Source organism: Muntiacus reevesi, chromosome 18 (assembly GCF_963930625.1).
Source record: "Muntiacus reevesi chromosome 18, mMunRee1.1, whole genome shotgun sequence".
Taxonomy (NCBI): Eukaryota; Metazoa; Chordata; class Mammalia; order Artiodactyla; family Cervidae; genus Muntiacus; species Muntiacus reevesi.
Genome location: NC_089266.1, coordinates 49,528,517 through 49,549,095, shown reverse-complemented (window position 1 = coordinate 49,549,095; position 20,579 = coordinate 49,528,517). Strand labels below are relative to the sequence as shown.

At 37.6% G+C, this 20,579-nt stretch overlaps 1 protein-coding gene across 6 annotated transcripts in view; it reads right to left on the bottom strand.

The window, feature by feature from the left end:
* BCAS3 (BCAS3 microtubule associated cell migration factor) overlaps positions 1–20,579 on the bottom strand; it is a 576,922-nt gene that overhangs the window by 361,740 nt on the left and 194,603 nt on the right. For all 6 annotated transcript variants that reach the window (XM_065910780.1, XM_065910783.1, XM_065910782.1 and 3 more), the window contains exon 14: positions 17,577–17,710. In XM_065910780.1, the coding sequence (XP_065766852.1) occupies positions 17,577–17,710 (134 nt within the window). The remainder of the gene's footprint in view (positions 1–17,576; positions 17,711–20,579) is intronic.

The following is a 20,579-nucleotide window of genomic DNA, read 5'->3' as shown; positions in this document are numbered from 1 at the left end:
TGATCAAAGCTTCACATCAGGGATTTGTAAGATTTAGATATTCTAAAGGGAATTCTACCCCTTGCTGTATAGAGTGCCAAATCAGAAAACAAGACCTAGGTGGTTTCACTCTATAAACCTATATTTAAAAAAAAAAAATACATGGATCATATTAATTTCTTTAAAGGCATCTGCCTTCCAAAAAGCATAGAAGAGAAAAATTAAAACATACATTATACAATGTATACAAGGTGAAGTTATTAATCTAATCATTTATTTAACAAATACCTGCTGGGTAACATGCTAATAAACACTAAGAACAAGAGGCAGATAAAATCATCCTTGAGCTCACAGCCTACAGGAAGAAAAGACATTAACAGAAATATAACATATAAAAGTGAAATAACTCTTACACATGAGGCACAGTGGTAACAAAAAAGAAGGAATATACAACGTCTGCTTGTGACAAGCAAAAAGGAGATGTTCGAGAGAGCAGACAGAGACTCAGGAGTGGCATCAAAAACATGGTCTGAATAGTTCTGGGTTCTGGAAATGAGTTTTGAAGTAGGCTATATTTATAAAGAAAGGAGAGAAGGGCATTCTAATTTAGACATATTAAGATATTCTACTTCAGATATACATGCATAGACGTAAGATGGAAGGGGCTTCCCTGGTGGCTCAGATGGTAAACCTAAGTTCAATCCTTTGTTCAGGAAGATTCCCTGGAGAAGGGAATGGCTACCCACACCAGTATTCTTGTCTGGAGAATCCCATGGACAGAGGAGTCTGGTGGTCTACAGTCCACGGGGTCGCAAAGAGTCAGATACGACTGAGCTACTAACACTTTCACTTTCAAGATGGAAATGAAAGGCAATTCAGTATGTCAGAAACAACATGAAAGTCAGAGCAAGCGGTGTCTGGATTTTATTTAGAAAAGAGTGGAGTAAAGATTTCAATTCTGAGCAACTCCCAAGCAGTCCACTGGTTAAGACTCTTTCACTGCTGCGGGTCCGAGTTCCATCCCTGGTGGAGAACTAAGATTCCACAAGCAGCACGGCACAGCCAAAGGAAAACTGAGCATTCAGTTCTTGAAGGATGACTGTGGGAGTGAAATGAAGGGGAGTGAATTTGTGGTGGAGATAAGGGTAGCTGAAGGAAAGTTAGGGAGGAGTCCCTTCAATAAACACGGCAGCTAAAGGACCCTGAAGAGAAGTAGGAAGAAAAAATGTCTCAAAGCACTCTAATGACTACCCAAATGCCCATCAACAGAAGACTGGAGAAAGATGTGATACATACATATACACAATGGAATATTTCAGCCATGATAAAGATGGATATCCTGCTATATGTGACAACACAGATGTGCCTTGAACCCATTATGCTAAACCAGGTAAGTCAGACAGAGAAAGTACTTTATGGTATCACTTAAATGTGAAAAATAAAAAAGCAAACTTATAAAAAAAAAAAAAAAAGTAAAATGGTGGTTACCAGGGGATGCAAGGTGGGGATAAGACTGATGGTCTTTAAGGGTACAAACTTGTAACAAGTAGTAAACAAACCACAGCTCTATTACTCTAATACTCTAAAACAAAACACAGCTCTATACTGTACAGCTCTAACGTACAGTATAATGATATAGACGATATTATTTTATAATTGGGCTTCCCAGGTGCCTCAGTGGCAAAAAATCTATCTGTCAATGGTGGAGACACGGGTTTGATCCCTGGGTCAGGAAAATCCCCTAGAGAAGGAAATGCAACCCACTCCATTATTCCTGCCTGGGAAACACCGTGGCCAGAGGAGCCTCATGGGCTACAGTCCATGGGGTCACAAAAGAATCGAACACGACTTGGTGACTCAACAACAACAATTGCACAGTTATGTAATGTGATAAATTTGGCTACAACAGGCAATCACATTACAATATATAAATGTATTGGAGTAACAAGCTATATACCTTAAATCTGCATACTGCATGTCAAAGACTCAATTTAAAAAATCACTCTTATAACAATTTAAAAACATAAAAACTTATGTATTTGCAGTGGTCGGCAAACACTATAGGCCAACTCTATCTGCTCTCTCTCAGCTATTTCTTTTTTTTTTCTCTCAGCTATTTCAACTACTCAACTCTGCCCTTCCAGTGTCAAAGTAACCATAGAAGACATATATAGATGAATGCAGTTATGTTCATTAAAAAAAAAAAAGAACTTTTTACAGAAACAACTGGCTGGCCACAGACTTGATCTAGGTAAAGTTAGTCACTAAATTGTATGACATTTATCACACGCTAATACGGAATTTTCAGTATTTTCAAATTGACAAGCTGAATTTATTACTTTTATCTTGAAACTAGTCTAATGGTGAAAATTTGAACAAAAATCTCTATTTACTTTTATACTTTAAAAAGATAGCCAAGTAAAATTCAATACTGTTTTAACCACAGTCTCTTGAAAAACAGGCAAGTCACAGGTACATAAGAAAGATTTCTACACTGACTAAATGATAAACTAATTTTCCAGCACATAAAACAATTGTCAAATAGTATTTTAAAAAATAAACCAGACAACAAAAGTATGATAATTTAAAGATGCTGATGAGTAGGATTTAACTTGAAAAATGCACGTGTCTATATATATATATATATGAATATGAAAAATATTAGCTAACATTATAGCAACATGAACTAAGTAAAATTCTTCAAGCAATCCAAGAAGCTAATTTTCAATATATTAAATCTTTGATAAGCCTAAATTCAACTCAAAATCTTGACTAACATTCCAGAAATACCTTACAAATAAAAGCTATAAATATTCATCAAAGTACAAGAGCCTTGAACCTTTGAAATAAAAAAGAAATTTTAGTTTTATACATCAAATAAATATTTCATTGCAAGATGACTGATAGACAAAAATGATCAATACACAGATATACCCTAAACTGAACCACATGTCCACCCATTTCAATTGCTGTGACACATCCAAATGCCACATTAATGTTACAATTAAAGAATCTCCTGATTCTTTATGCTGAGAAATTTAACTCCCAGCGAGTCTAGAATTACAAATAGAAAGTCATTCCTCAAGTGTCTCATCTGTCTTCTTCGCCTACAATAACTTTCAGCTAAATGACTAACAGAAAAGCAAAAGAAAAGGAAGCAGCAGGACAAAGAAAAGGGTAAACAGCAGAAGCAAGAGAGAAGAAACAGCACCCGACGAATTTGATATTATTGTATCACACGCATTAGCACAAGCCAGAATCAAATAAATAAAAAAACTTTAGGCTTATTGAGTAACTTATGTTCCATCATCAGTGGAACTAAAACATGTTATCGAAAACCTTTTTCCAAGACACTTATAATCAAGACGACTTCTTGGTCTCCTCAAAGAAAAAAAGTTTCCTTCTTTTAAGAATACTTCTGAAATGAGGTGGTGGTAACAAATAGTATCAAGTCAAAGAAAAAAAGTTTCCTTCTTTTAAGAATACTTCTGAAATGAGGTGGTGGTAACAAATAGTATCAAGGCAAGTAGACAGAATCCCACTAAATGCTTACTTAGAAAACTGCTGTTAGAGAAGTGATTCTGCTCTATGAACTTAAAGACACATCGGGATACATAAATGAGCAGAGACGAGTTGCTGAAGACATCAGCAGTCAAGAAACTAGGGAAAGTTTAATCCTTTAAATAACGTTACAGAGGATAACAAGTCGCCTATCCACAAGACGCAAAATGATGTAACTGTCCATGTTATCAAACAAGTTGGGTGGTTTTTCACATATTGTTAAAAACAAGAAAGACGGGGAACCCTCATTAGGACACTCATTATTATCAGTTCTGAGCTTTTAAATAAGCAAATGTCAGCATGCTTAACAAGATATAAATGAGAAATACACAGTGCTTAATTGTTTTGCAAATTTCTACTGGGTCACATAATTTATTGCTCTTTAAATGCATTTTTTGGCATATTTATAACATCTCACACTTGCTTCTTATTGCAATGATGCAAAATTTGGCTATGAGAAACCAATTAGGCCTATAGAAAACTAAATTTTTCTTAAAACTTAGTGCAGTTCTATTTCAGTAATTCTAATTTATAAAAACATTTTATCAGCAATCTAAATTAATTTCATTGATTTACTCACCCAAACAACATTTGGGGCAATAAAAATCTAATATAGCAGACATATACAGAATAATTATGTCCAACATTTTATTAAAACAAAACCAAGTATATATTCATTCACAGAATGGGTTGAATTCAAATGACATATAAAACAACAGTATTTGAGCACTAGAATTAAGTGTTATTACATTTAGGAGTCTAAGATACAGCAATCAGCATCACACAAGGCTCTAAATTTATGCCACCAATTTACTCCACGGTCTCAATTAACCAGTAAGAGCAGTTTAAAATTTTAGGGTTAACACCCTAAAATCTAAAGCAGATATTCCCTAACTTCAGTGTGCTAGGCAGCACTTAGATTATCTGTAAGAAATACAGATCTTTGGTCCCACATTCAGAATTACAACTCAGGAGGTGTTGGGAGGTCTTGGGGGAGACACAATTAAGAAATCTGCAGTTTTTGAACACTCAGATAAGGACTCTGTTACTGACCTTAAGTCTATAATATGGAGCTAGAAAAATTAATAAACTGACCAGAAATAGCAGCCCTGTAGCCCCATACCAAATCTTAGAAATTATGTAAAAGATACTTTTTTAAAAAATTAAGTAAAAGCAATGATTTCCCAGGGTGTGAGTGGAGCAGTAGATTGACTGAAAAGGGCCAGAGGAAACTTTCTGAGATGATGAAAATGCACGATACTTTGATTTATGGTTGTACAGATGTAACTAGTGGATGGCACATGGAACACCCAACCTCCAGCCTTCACTACCTCACCTGCCACCACTACAGATGCTTCCTACACACTGCCCACAGCCTCTCTTAGAGTAGGCGCTGACACAGTTATGATCAGCCAGACAAAAGCAGGATGCTGCTGCAGTATTCTGGGAAAGTATCCACTTTCCTGATAAAAGGAATTAACATCACTGAAGCTGTCCTTACTGTGTGAATTCATCTTACTGCTTTGAATTCAGAAATGATGCCCCAGTGGAGTGGCAATTACAAAGTGATCACAAGAAAAAGAAAGTCACTGAGACATTGTACCAAAACCAGCAGCAGCCTTCTTGTAAGGTGAGAAAAATAAACCCTGTGTTTTTATTTCTGTAGACAAATATATGCCTAAGGATTCAATTACCAATTCCCTTTCCAACTCCCTTTTAAAAAGAAAGAAAACCTGAAAGCAGAGAGTACTCAGATAAAAAATCTCAAATCCCAGAGTACTTACTATCTTTCAGAAGCCTGCTAAGAATGACAATCAAACCATAAAGACAAGTCCCATACCACAAACGCTAACTGGTCAAGGTCCAAGCCATCAGATGAGGTTATGTTTAATGAAAACAAAGAAAAATATTTAAAATAAGCTGTGTGCCCAAGAATGAATATATAATATTAATTAATCAATATACAATATATTAACATGGGCTTCCCTGGTGGCTCAGTGATAAAGAATCTGCCTGCTAATGCAGAAGATGCAGGTTCGATCCCTGAGTTGGGAAGATCCCCTGGAGAAGGAAATGGCAGCCCACTCCAGTATTCTTGCCTGGAGAATCCCAGGGACAGAGGAGCCTGGTGAGCTACAGTCCACGGGGTCACAAAAAAGTTGGACACAACTTAGCAATTAAAAACAACACAGACATTCCCAACCCAACAGTTCAATGACTTCTCTTTCAAAATTGATAAATACACTTTTGTTAAAAATTATCTAACTCTGACAAAGCAATAAGGTTAAAAGCAGTAAGATGGCGTGAGAATAAGTTGCTTAAACGGAGATGTGGTAAAGACAGATAATCCATCAGTTCAGTTCAGTTCAGTTCCATCTCTCAGTCGTGTCCGACTCTTTGCAACCCCATGAATCACAACACGCCAGGCCTCCCTGTCCATCACCAACTCCCGAAGTCTACTCAAACTCATGCCCATCGAGTCAGTGATGCCATCCAGCCATCTCATCCCCTGTCGCCCCCTTCTCCTCCTGCCCCCAATCCCTCCCAGCATCAGGGTCTTTTCCAATGAGTCAACTCTTCGCATGAGGTGGCCAAAGTACTAGAGTTTCAGCTTCAGCATCAGTCCTTCCAATGATAATCCATACATAGCGTCTAACTCATCTGCCTACTCCCTCCCCATATCGATTCTTCAGATTCATTTATGTATTCAATAACATATTCAGGGGAAGCCTATAACAAGCGTGCACTCTGCTAGGCACTAAAAATTTGAAAATGAGCTAAAATAAGTAGCACACTAAACTTTTGGGCATCTATGCCAGAGAAATGAAAACTATGTTCACATAACATATTCATAATAGTGCAAACTGTAAATAGTTCAGGTGAATGTTTAAACAAACTGTGAAAGTTAGGTCACTTACAAAAGGGTAACATAAGGGGACTATTCAGTATTTTGACAGCAGTGGAGAATACACAAACCAACACATGTGATTAAAATATATACACTTACATACACATGTACACACACATGAACACAAGTAAATCAGGTGAAATCTGAAAAAGATCAATGCATTGTGCCAATGTCAGTATATTGGTTGTCACATACTCTAGTTTTGCAAAATGCCAGCACTGGGATTAATTGGGTAAAACATACATGGGATCTCTTGTACAATTTCTTGTAAGTGCACATGAATCTATGATTATTTCAATAAAAATCAAAACAAAAAATGCAGATGTGACACCTTGGGACCACCACGGTGCCAGCAGTGCCCTTGGGAGCTGGCTCCTGCTGAAGCTTGAGCTTGAGTGGAGGACTGCAGTGTGAACCAGGGCAGTGCCAGGAGTGGGGACAGAAAGGAAGGGGCTGCTGTGCCTGGATCCTCCCTGGACGCTGGCAAGCAGCACCGCTGCTCATCCAGAATTAACTGGCATGAACACTTAGCCAAGTGAGGAAAAAAGACTAACACTCCTGGATGCTCCCATAGTAACTGCAGGCTAGCTTCCCCCGCCACCAAGATAGGGGATAATGAAATCACCTGGCAGCTGTCACTGGAAAAACTGGCATGTGCACCTTAAACACATTAGTCCATGTCCTCGTATAAGGGGAAACAGCCCACACCCTCGGAGAAGTAAAAAATATCCTAGAACAAAGTGGAAGCACAGTTCAGAGAAGAACTAAAGTGACCTTGTGCATGCGTGTGTGCATGCTCAGTCATGTATGACTCTTTGCGACCCCATGGACTGTAGCCCACCAGACTCTGCTGTCCATGGGATTCTCCAGGCAAGAACACTGGAGTGGGTCACCATTTCCTTCTCGAGGAGATCTTCCTAAAATAGGGGTTGAACCTGCATCTCCTGCATTGGCAGGCAGATTCTTCACCACTGAGCCATAGGTGGGTGTACTATTGTAGTTTATGTTGATGAATACAACTAGTGGCAGTTTCTGTCTTATGGCAGAAAGCGAAGAAGAACTAAAGAGCCTCTTGATGAAAGTGAAAGAGGAGAGTGAAAAAGTTGGCTTAAAACTCAACATTCAGAAAACTAAGATCATGGCATCTGATCCCATCACTTCATGGCAAATAGATGGGAAAACAGTGACATACTTCATTTTGGGGGGCTCCAAAATCACTGTAGATGGTGACTGAAGTCATGAAATTAAAACATGCTTGCTCCTTAGAAGAAAGGTTATGACCAACCTAGATAGCATATTAAAAAGCAGAGACATTATTTTGCCTACAAAGCTATGGTTTTTCCAGTAGTCGTGTATGGATATGAGAGTTGGACTATAAAGAAAGCTGAGCACCGAAGAATTGATGCTTTTGAACTGTGGTGTTGTGGAAGACTCTTGAGAGTCTCTTGTATTGCAAGGAGATCCAACCAGTCGATCCTAAAGGAGATCACTGGCATCACTGACTCAATGGACATGAATCTGAGTAAACTCTGGGTGTTGGTGATGGACAGGGAGTCCATGGGATGCTGCAGTCCATGGGGTTGCAAAGAGTCAGAGACGACTGAGCGACTGAACTGAACAACTAGTATTAAAGGCTTGATGACTGTACTTACATGCGTCTATGTGTTGGGGGGTATCCTCTGCCATGAAGACTGAGGCCCCCAGCGGCTCGCCTGCTAGGCTTTCCATTTCTTCCCATGTTATGCAACAGACACATGAGAATCCAAGGAGAAAGTGAAGGTGGAGATGTAATGGCTGCTAAAGCACGCAGAGGCGTTATCCCAGTACAACATCGCCACCTGCCTGAGCCAGCATCCAAGTACACTCCCTTTTTTAGATGGCAGCTACTAACCTGCTTCTGGGTTCTTGTAACTCAACAACTGACTCATGGAGGCTCTGTGATTTTTCCAGACCCATATTGGGACAAGTCAATTCCAATCCAATGATGAGCATGGTGGGAAGGTCCCAAGAGGGACTGCTAGTCAAGTGGGAAGGGTATACTTCAGAATGTGTTCCAGAACACCGCCAGGAGCACCTTGTTTTTACAACTACATTATCACCTACTCTACTGCCTGAAGCCATGCCAGTGGTTAAATAAGCCCTTGAATCACAGAGCTTCCTTCAGATGCCTGACTCACTGATGGTTTGGCTAAGACGAATAGTGAGGGTGTCCACAGGCCCAGGGAAGCTGCACAGCACCAACAAAAACTTGGGAGAGACAAACATGAGAATCAATCAGCACAGCAGGATAACGGAAAGCTGTCGCCTCTGCTTTAATCGAGGAGTCACTATAACTGTGGGCCAGTGATGCCCGTTCATTTCTGTATGGATGTTTTTGTGCTACAATGACAGGTAATACAGAGAACATATAGAATGCAGAGCTATTTTACTTTCTGGCTTTTAAAAGAAGTTTGTGGATTCTGCTTTAGATAATTCCCCTAAGGATTATTAATAGAAACGCTATATTTATACTGAAACTTGGGCATCTGTCAATGGCCTTGCCGATGGTCTGGTGTGCAATCCATCCATCAGATGGTCTGATGAAGGAGATACTGGCAGATTGCAGATGTCCCTCTTTCAGGGCCAGGAGCTGTACAAACACATCATAGCTGGTAACTGAAGAATCTGGGTCACTAAGGCCCCAGGTGAGAATCCACCCACTGATGAGAAAAGCTAGAATCAACCCACTCATATCTGCTTTGCCCTGCCCTGCATAGTGATTTCCATCTAAATTCATCAGTTATAAATCTTTGCCCATCTACTGTCCATTGCTTCATATCATATAAAGTATACAAGATGTCACAATTTAAAAGCATAAATATACTACAGGTGTTGGGGGTTAGCTGTTCAGGACAATATAGTTAACAGGATTGCTCACAGATTTGCCCTTTTTTCCTTATGTATTTAGTTGCTCAGTCATGTATGACTCTTTGCAACCCCATGGACTGTAGCCCACCAGGCTCCTCAGTCCATGGGGATTCTCCAGGCAAGAATACTGGAGTGGGTTGCCCTGCCTTCCTCCAGGTGATATTCCCAATTCAGGGATAGAACCCAGGCCTCCTGCATTGCAGGCAGATTCTTTACCATCTGAGCCACATCAAATGTTTAGCAAGTTGTTATTAAACTTAGTTTTAGGTGCACAGACATTTAAATCTTCCTGATAATTTGACTCTTGAACGTTACGAAATATCTCTGGTAATAGTCTTTTGTCTCAACCTCTTTCTTAGTTGATATTAATATGGTCAAATTTTTAATATACATATGTTTATTATTTGCATGACATACCTTTTAACATGTTTTTACTATCACCATATTGAAGACTCAAAGACAATCTTTAGTAGCTAATCTGTCCCTTTAGTTTGGAGTTCTTTAGGCTGAAATATGTTAATATTTAGTATATGATTTATATGGTTGAATTTTGATGTACTATTTAATTTTGTTTTCTGTTTATCCTCTCTGTGTCTTGTGTCTCTGTTCTTCCCTTTCGGCAGAATTACTTTTGAATTAATTAAACATTTTTTTAGAATTCCACTTTAAATGAGGCTTTGTCTTTTTAGGTACAGCACAAATGAACCTTGAACAGTATAATTCCATTTACCTGCTCCCACCCAGCCACCAGTGGTATTATGCTATAGTTATCATATGTATTACATGTATACAATATAAGCCTCAGAAAATGTTTAAATTTCTTACATATAAAAAGTATCTTAACATTAAATTTAAAATTTTAACATTCCTACATATTTTAAATGAATTGAAAAAGGGGGGAGAGATCCTCTTTAATATGAAATTGATCATTTCTCAGATATTTCATTACTTCCAAAGTATCCAAGTTTGCTCTGGTTATCATTTCTCCCTGCACAACAGTGTGGATTTGCAAGGTTTACTGTTCAGTCATCATTCTTAAATGATGCTCTTGATGGAGACTTTTTGATTACCAGTACTTTTTTCTTTTAGTCCTTTAAACAAGATATTCCACTGCCTTCTGACTTCCACGGTTTCTGATAGGAAGTCAACAGTTTGAAAATGTTTTTTCTCTGTATATATTATTTTCCTCTGGCTACTTTCAAGATTTGCTTTGGTTTTCAGAAAGCTGACTATGTCATTCTTAACCTTTCAGCTTTGTCATGTTCAAAATCTGTCTTTCAATAAATCTGAAATAGTTCCCATCTTTATTTCTCCATGTATTTTTTTTTCTGCCTCATTCTCTCTATACCTTCTCCTACACAGATCAAAAGGAATTTTGCTCCAGGATGTATAATACATAGGGTGACAACTATACCTAATTTAGATAGTTTTGATGAGGAGATGTGAACTTTGAGTCGGATGACATTTTACTGTTAAGAACTAATGTTGTAATGTGCTGAGATTTCTAGGGATGTCTGTATGGGGTAAACGTATTTTGAACATGCAATTATCCTGAATTTGAGGGTTCAGAGAGGGTTGACTGTAATGAAGTGAACAGTGGCTCAAAACAAGACATATCCAGATCCTAATCTGTGGAACCTACATACAGTATAGTACAAAGAGTGACTATTACCTTATATGACAAAATAAGTGATTAATTTCTAGATCAGGAGAAGTTATCCTGGATTATCAGTGCTGATATTAAATGATTATTTAATGTACCCTTAAAAGATACAAAAAAGAGGAGAAGACACAGAGAAAAGGAGGAGGAAATGAGATCACAGAGGTAAATACTGGAGTGGTATCTAGCCATAAGCAAAGAAATGCTGAGTCACCAGAAGTTGGCAAAGGCAAAGAACAGATTCTCTGTTAGAACTCTTGAGGGAGTGCAGCCTCGCCAACACCTTGATTTTGGACTTTGGGCTTCCAGAAATGAGAGAAAATAGATTTCTGTCATCTTAAGGCCATTTGGTTTTGTTCTGTTATTTTAAGGTAATTTGTTATGACAACCACAGGAAAGAAATGCGCAGTAAATTTGTACACAATGTGAATTTTATGTTATGGACTCCCCATAACTGAAGTTGCTGGGTGGTATGGCAAGCTTATATTAAGATTTTCAGAAACTGCCAAACTATTTTCCAGAGTCGCTATACCATTGTACATTCCCAACAGCACTGTGTGGAAGAGCCAGTTCCTCTACTCATTCACTTTTTGAGAGTTCCCTTAAAATGTGGTGTAGATACCAGACAATTTGTGTCTAAGCCAAATGGTTTCTCCTGTGTTTTCTTCTAAAAGCTTTACAATCATAGATTTTATATATTTAAATTTATGGTCTAGTATGAGTTCATTTTTGTATATGGGATGAGACATGGGCTAACACTCATTTTTCACACATAAATACCCAGTCAGTTCATTACCACTGTTGAAAAGACTAACTTGTCTTCATTTTGCACCTTTGTCAAAAATCAATTGTACATATATGTATGGCAGAAAGTGAAGAGGAACTAAAAAGCCTCTTGATGAAAGTGAAAGAGGAGAGTGAAAAAGTTGGCTTAAAGCTTAACATTCAGAAAACTAAGATCATGGCATCTGGTCCCATCACCTCATGGGAAATAGATGGGGAGACAGTGGAAACAGTGAAAGGCTTTATTTTTTGGGGCTCCAAAATCACTGCAGATGGTGACTGCAGCCATGAAATTAAAAGACGATTACTCCTTGAAAGGAAAGTTATGACCAACCTAGATAGCATATTAAAAAGCAGAGACATTATTTTGCCAACAAAGGTCTGTCTGGTCAAGGCTATGGTTTTTCCAGTGGTCATGTATGGATGTGAAAGTTGGGACTGTGAAGAAAGCTGAGCGCCGAAAAATTAATGTTTTTGAACTGTGGTATTGGAGAAGACTCTTGAGAGTCCCTTGGACTGCAAGGAGATCCAACCAGTCCCTCCTGAAGGAGATCAGTCCTGGGTGTTCATTGGAAGGACTGATGCTGAAGCTGAAACTACAATACTTCGGCCACCTCATGCGAAGAGTTGACTCATTGGAAAAGACCCTGATGCTGGGAGGGATTGGGGGCAGGAGGAGAAGGGGATGACAAAGGATGAGATGGCTGGATGGCATCACCGACTCAATGGGCATGAGTTTGAGTAGACTCCGGGGGTTTGTGATGGACAGGGAGGCCTGGCGTGCTGCGATTCATGGGGTCGCAAAGAATAGGACACGATTGAGCGACTGAACTGAACTGATGGCAATGTGCCTGTTACTATAGTTTTAATAATTACCAGGTAATGCTCCAACTTTTTCTTTTTCAATATTATTTCGCCCATTATAAGTCCTATGCAGTTGTATATAAATTTGAGAAGTAGCTTATTAATTTCTATCAAAAATGTTTAATACTGTTGGGATTTTAATGGAGATGGCACTGAATATACAAATCAGTTCGGAGAGAAATTATATTCTAACAATACTATGTACTCCAGCCCAAGAATATGGCTTAACTCTTTATTTAATCAGATCTTTACTCTCAGTGATGTTTTACAGTTTTAGAATACAGTCCTACATGTGATGTGCTGTTTTTAAACTTAACAATTTTTTAAAAATTGACAATTGTTTGTTTCTAGTATATGGTACCCAGAAGTCTGGTTAAAATCACCCATTAGTTCTAACTTTTTTGTGGCATCCATTAGATTTTCTGAATGTCATTTTTAATGTAATTTTACTTCCTCCTACTGGTATGATGGTGGTTCTTCCCATGGTTGCAGATTTCTCAGCAGATCTCAAGTGTTCTTTCTTTGTACCTTTCATCTCTCTGATACTCAGTCCTGAGAACTCCATGATCTTGGTCTTCCTAGACTCACCAATATCTCATCAAAAAAGGGAGTCTAGACTCCATTCGGGTTCCCCTTTCCTGTAACATAGGCTGTTTTTTCCTGAACTGACCACTGCAGAGAATCTGCCTGCCAATCCAGGAGACACAAGAGATGTGGGTTCAATACCTGAGTAGGGAAGATCCCCTAGAGAAAACATGGCAACCCACTCCAGTATTCTTGCCTGGGAAATCCCATGGACAGAGGAGCTTGGCAGGCTACAGTCCATGGGATTGCAAAGAGTCAGACACAACTGAGCATTTACACACAGGTATTTTTCTCCTTGAGAATTAAACATATTAATCATACCATTCTGCAGGATTGCGCTGACAAAGTAGAAGTAACAGGTTTCTAATATGCAGAGGTTTCCAAGGAAAGTATACCATTTATCAAAATTAGTATGTTAAGTACAAAAACTACCAGTGTCAGCTTCAGTAAGACTTTATAGAAGTATATTTTTAAATACTGTAACATTTTACTACATATGACTTTACTGATGAAAACTAAGAATATTTTGCTAACTACACATGTACTTTAGGAGGAAAATTACTGTCAGATGCAGAGGATATCCCAAGTCGTAGATCATAAAACAACTTAATTCAACATAATTAGATCCACATATTTGATCCTTTTTTCCTTGCATGATTAAAGTATCCTCAGAGTTCTTGGAAGATTCCAGAATGACATGATTTTAAAATACTCAAAGACAGATTACTTGGCATACAAATTTCATCATCAGTGTTAAATTTTATATATCATTTCAAAATCATTTTCAGTATACACTTATAAAAATTAATTTTATGGTTATCAATTGTGTTTCCTTAGATCTTGATGTTTAAGGTTTAAAAATTTCCAATCTCCTAAAGTATAGGGTGTGACATAGAACAACACAATTTTAATAATGTCTATTTTATTTTCCTACCTGTTAAATAGGAATAGCATTGGCATTAGCAAATATTAGCACCTACAAACATTTGTCCATGTGCAGGACACTGTTTTATGGATAAGAGACCCCAAGAAGCTTAAGCAAGACCTCTGTTTCCATGTTAGAAATAAAGGTAAATTGAATGACAAATAATGCTAATGCAAAAGAGGTAAATTTTTTAAAAGGTGTGGGTGCTTAAAATATTCAAATTACTGGAGATTATAGTTGAGGTAGAGCATATCAGGAAGTAGGGAGGGCAGGACAAGGATTAAAACAGAGAGAAGAAATAAAACATGGGGCTTCCCTGGTGGTTCAGTGGTAAAGAATCAGCCGGCCAATGCAGGAGACACAGTTTGGATCTCTGATGTGGAAAATCTCACAAGCCATGGAACAACTAAGCCCATGCACCACAACTATCGAGCCTGGGAGCTGCAATTACTCAGCCCACGTGCTCCAACTACTGAAGGCTGTGTGCCATGGCGTCCGTGCTCCACAACAGAAGCCACTGCAATGAGAAGCCCACACACCACAACTAGAGAGTAGCCCCGCTTGCCACTACTAGAGAAAAGCCCACGCAGCAATGAAGATCCAGCCAAAGATAAATAAATAAAATTGCTTGTTAAAAAATTAAAAGAAATAAAATGTGCCCTGTATTCTACAACACAGGGAATATAGCTAGTACTTTTTGGTAACTATAAATGGAATATAACCTTCAAAAATTGTGAATCACTATGCTGTCCACCTGCAACTTATATAATATTGTACATCAACTATACATCAATGAAAAAAAATCTTTTTAAAGAAATAACATGTGCCTGGCAGCACATTTTACAGTGAAAATAGTAAATCTTTACCTAAAATGCTCATCTAATTGAAAACTTCCATACGAAAGCAATAACAGCAAATGGTTATTAAACAGGAGAAAGCAACTTCATTGTGCCAGAAAGTAAGGACACTGTCAAAGAATAATGTACATATTATAAGCTAACAGATGTCAAAGATGTCAAGCTAACAGATGTCAAACTAATAGGCTCCAACTGGCCAAATCCGGACTGTTCTGAGTATTAAAATAATTTTTGAATGAATATAACCCATTTAACAAAGAATGTATTCAACCAAATGATATATGTAAATAAAAGAAGTAATAAAAAGTTTGATGAGGAATGGGATATTTATTTTAAGTGACTTCTCCTAGCTCACTATCCACTCAGGCCACAGCAGAGACAGCAGACTAAAAATGTCCTTCTCCCAGTCTTCCCCTGAAAGAAGTATATCTGCATACTTTAAATGCTGCTGTCTGACGGCCCAGCTCCCAGTGAGTGTGCATCTAGGTGCTGAGATCCACAGCACATCAACAAAATGAAAAATAAAAATCATACAACCACCCCAATAGATGCAGAAAAAGCATTTGACAAAATTCTACACCCATTCATGATAAAAACTCATTAAAGTGGGTACAGAGGGAATATATTTCAACATAATAAAGGTCTTATGTGACAAGCCCACACCTAACATTATACTCAATGGTGAGGAGCTGAAAGCTCTTTCATAAAAGCTGAAAGCATTTACAATTGCATCAAGAAGAATAAAATACATAGGAAAATTTAGCCAAGGAGGTGAAAAACCTGTGCATTGAAAACCATAAGATATTGATGAAAGAAACCGAAGACACAAATAAATGCAAAAACATTCCATACTCATGAATTAAAAGAACTAACACTGTTAAAATGTCCACACTATTGAAAGCAATCTATAGATTCAATGCAATCTCTATCAAAATTCAAATGGCATTTTCACAGAACTAGAAAACAATCCTAAAATTTGTAGGAACCACAAAAGACCCCAAATAACAAAAGCGATCATGACCAAGAAGTACAAACTTGGAAGTATCAGCATCATGCTTCCTGATGTCAAACTATATTATAAAGCTAAAGTAATCAAAACAGCATGGTAGAAAGTTTAAAAATAGGAGGTACCATTAACAAAGAAAAGACCACAATTATTACTTATAGTTACATATTGTTTTAGAGTTCCAAGCTAATCAATAAGAAAAATAAAATTGAAAACTGTAAAAAATTAGCATAATAATTGTCAGAAATTATGTTCTATAAAAGGGCTTCCCTGATAGCTCAGTTGGTAAAGAATCTGCCTGCAATGCAGGAGACCCTGGTTCGATTTCCTGGGTCGGGAAGATTTCCTAAAGAAGGGATAGGCTACCCACTCCAGTATTCTTGGGCTTGCCTTGTGGCTCAGCTGGTAAAGAATCTGCCTGCCATGTAGACCTGGGTTTGATCCCTGGGTTGGGAGGATCCCCTGCAGAAGGGAAAGGCTACCCACTCCAGTATTATGGCCTGGAGAATTCCATGGAGTCGCAAAGAATCAGACACGACTGATCGACTTTTACTTTCACTTTCATGTTCTATATATAAAATCCAAAAAAAACTTTTCTGAAAAAGTATTAGATCTCAAAGTAGAGTGCAGCAAAGCAGGAAGACACAAATCTAATACAAAACAATCTATAGCCTATTATACCTCAGCAATAATAATTTTAAAATGTAATAATTCCTAGATGCAAAAATTCTATAAATAAAAATGTAAATTCTAACTGTATTAAAATGTAATTTCAATGTAATTCAAATTAAAAACTTCAAAATATTCTTTATATAACTTCAAAATATTTTTATATAACTCAATATCCTTTATATTACCCCATAACTAAAATGCATTTCACTGAGAAAATACTCAAGAAGAGCTGAAAATGTTTAAAAAAAGGAACAATAAGTCTGCTGTAAAACAATAAAAATGAGTAAAACAGCATAATGTTGGTGAAATGTTGAAAATAATGGTGAAAAATAAAATGTTGCTTTATTTTTACTTTCTATTAGAGGAATTTCTTAATACACACTAAGTCTAGACTAATATAGACTAAGTCTCTAGACTTAGTGTACATTATGAACCACCAACATCAACATCACCCAGCTTTGACAATTATTAACACTTTGCATATTGTTTTCAACATATGTCTTTGTTTTGTTCTGCCAGAACATTCAAAAGCAAACAGATATCATATCATCTCATCCATAACTACTTAAGCATGATTGCGGGATAGATATATGCCTAACAGACTGGACTTTAAGAAAACAAACAAAAAAATGGTTTTAGCACAGGAAGAGGAGAATAAATTGGAACTCCTGTTTTATCAACGCTCATTGTTTACCTACTGCTTATATAAACTGGGTCAAAATAGTATAAAGTTCTTAATTATCTGACCCAGTCGAAAAAACAATGAACTCACCAACACTAACGTTAAGCTCCAATATGATACAAATAACCTCTGGATTAGATATCATATTATACAGAGAAAACACCTTCTGAAAAAATATACTACTTACTTTGGCTTCAGTTTCTCCCCTGTGAAGAGTATATAAATGATGGACAGCACTTTGTGATGAGGACCAAGGATGAGTCAAAATTTGGAAGACGTGGAAGTCATGGCCAAGGGTATCTGTTGTGACTAGAAGCATTCCTGAAGGATACACCAAAAAAGGGTGAAAATAAACACCATTATGTATGTGAATGAAATATTTTCACAAGGCACTCATCATACTTTAAAATATTATTGAAGGGAAAAAATGACCAAATACATAAGAACTTCCTACAATTAAAAAAAAAATTAAAACACAGGACTTTTTTCCTGTGTGAATACAAAACCTTAAGGCCACATCAGTATTCATGCATAGTTACATACTTACATGTCAAGGTTTTATGATGTTCTCATACAACTAGTAAAGAAAAGTTTACACTGCTGGAATCACCGAGTTCACAAGCATTTTAAAATAGCAACTCTGATAACAAAGCATGTGAAAGACTTTCTCCCATGGAATTAAAACCCACTTTCACTTTTTCCATTTCTAAAACCTGCATTCTAAGTTCCAATTTGAGTACTACTACAACTAATAACACCCTACTCAATTCACCAGTTTAAAACTTGTCTCCACTCTAGCCTATTTATTTAAATTCCCTCCTGTCTTTCACAAAGCAAATTTTGATGAGATGTCATAGCTAAGAATTATGCACCTAACACAAGGTCACAAAAATTTTGGTTTCCTGTTCAATTTCACAGTTTTATGTTCTACTTTTAGGTCTTTCATCATTTTTGTGTTAATTTTTGTACAAAGTGTGAGGTATTAGAAATTATCTTTTTTGAAAATGATGTTCAATTGTCTCAGCAGGATTTCTTGAAGACTAATCTTTATCCATTAAACTGTTTATCTTTTATTCTACATTCAGTGTCAACATGCCAGAGATCAACTGGCCATATTGTGTTTTTCTGGAAGTCCTATTCTGTTCCATTGGTATCTGTGTCTATCATTCACTAATATCACACTTTCTTAACTTACTATAACTTGGAAATCACATAGAGCAAGTCCTTGCTTTCTGGCCTTTTCCAAGATTGTTTTAGCTATTCCAATTTCTTTGCCTTTCCAAACACGGATTCAGCTTTTTGATATCTGTATAATGGGGATAACAAACATCTTAACAATAATGAGTCATCTGATCTATGAACATCTCATATTTCTTGATGTGTCCTGCTTTTCTCTTTTAGTAGATTGATTATATTTTCTTAGTACTACTATAAATGGTTGAGCTCAGTTCAATTCAGTCGCTCAGTCAAGTCCGACTCTTTGCGACCCCATGAGCTGCAGCATGCCAGGCCTCCCTGTCCATCACCAACTCCCAGAGTCCACCCAAACCCATGTCCATCGAGTCGGTGATGCCATTCAACCATCTCACCCTCTGTCGTCCCCTTCTCTTCCCACCCTCAATCTTTCCAGCATCAGGGTCTTTTCCAATGAGTCAACTCTTCGCATCAGGTGGCCAAAGGATTGGAGTTTAGCTTCAACATCAGTCCTTCCAATGAACACACAAGACTGATCTCCTTGCAGTCCAAGGGACTCTCAAGAGTCTTCTCTAACACCACAGTTCAAAAGCATCAATTCTTCAGCACTCAGCTTTCTTTATAGTCCAACTCTCACATCCATACATGACCACTGGAAAAACCATAGCCTTGACTAGATGGGCCTTTGTTGGCAAAATAATGTCTCTGCTTTTTAATATACTGTCTAAGTGGATCATAACTTGCCTTCCAAGGAGTAAGTGTCTTTTAATTTCATGGCTACAATCACCATCTGCAGTGATTTTGGAGCCCAGAAAAATAAAGTCAGCCACTGTTTCCCCATCTATTTGCCATGAAGTGATGGGACTGGATGCCATGATCTTAGTTTTCTGAATGCTGAACTTTAAGCCAATTTTTTCACTCTTCTCTTTCACTTTCATCAAGAGGCTCTTTAGTTCTTCTTCACTTTCTGCCATAAGGGTGGTGTCATCTGCATACCTGAGGTTATTGATATTTCTCCCAGCAATCTTGATTCCAGCCTGTGCTTCCTCCAGCCCAGCATTTCTCATGATGTACTCTGCATATAAGTTAAATAAGCAGGGTGACAACATACAGCCTTGACTCCTTTTCCTATTTGGAACCAGTCTGTTGTTCCACGTCCAGTTCTAACTGTTGCTTCTTGACCTGCATACAGGTTTCTCAAGAGGCAGGTCAGGTGGTCTGGTATTTCCATCTCTTTCAGAATTTTCCACAGTTTATTGTGATCCACACAGTCAAAGGCTTTGGTGTAGTCAATAAAGCAGAAATAGATGTTTTTCTGGAACTATAAATCATACTCTATTTCAATTACCAAATTTTCCTTGGCAGTATATAGAGATAAAACTGCTATTTACATAAATATCTGTATGCAAGGAGATCAAATCAGTCTATCCTAAAGGAAATCAGTCTTGAATATTCATTGGAAGGACTGATGCTGAAGCTGAAACTCCAATATTCTGGCCACCTGATGCAAAGAACTGACTCATTTGAAAAGACCCGGATGCTTGGAAAGACTAAAGAGAGGACGAGAAGGGGACGACAGAGGATGAAATGGTTGGATGGTGTCACTGACTTGATGGACATGAGTATGAGTAAGCTCTGGGATTTGGTGATGCACAGGGAGGCCTGGTGCACTGCAGTTCATGGGGTAGCAAAGATTCAGACACAACTGAGCAACTGAATTGAACAGAACTGAACTGAACTGAACTGTATGCATACCTACACACTGTACAAATTCTAGGAGCTTTTATGTAGATTACATGGAATTTTCTTTCTAAACATACAGTATGCGAATAGACATGGTTTGATTTTTTTCCTTTCCACACTATATGAACTATATGCCTTTTTTATCTCTTGACCTGCTATTTTTGCTGAGGTAAACAGAAATGATGAGAGGCAATATTAATGCCTTGTTCCATGTTTTAAAAGTAAGTACTCAATCTTTAAGTATGATGCTAGT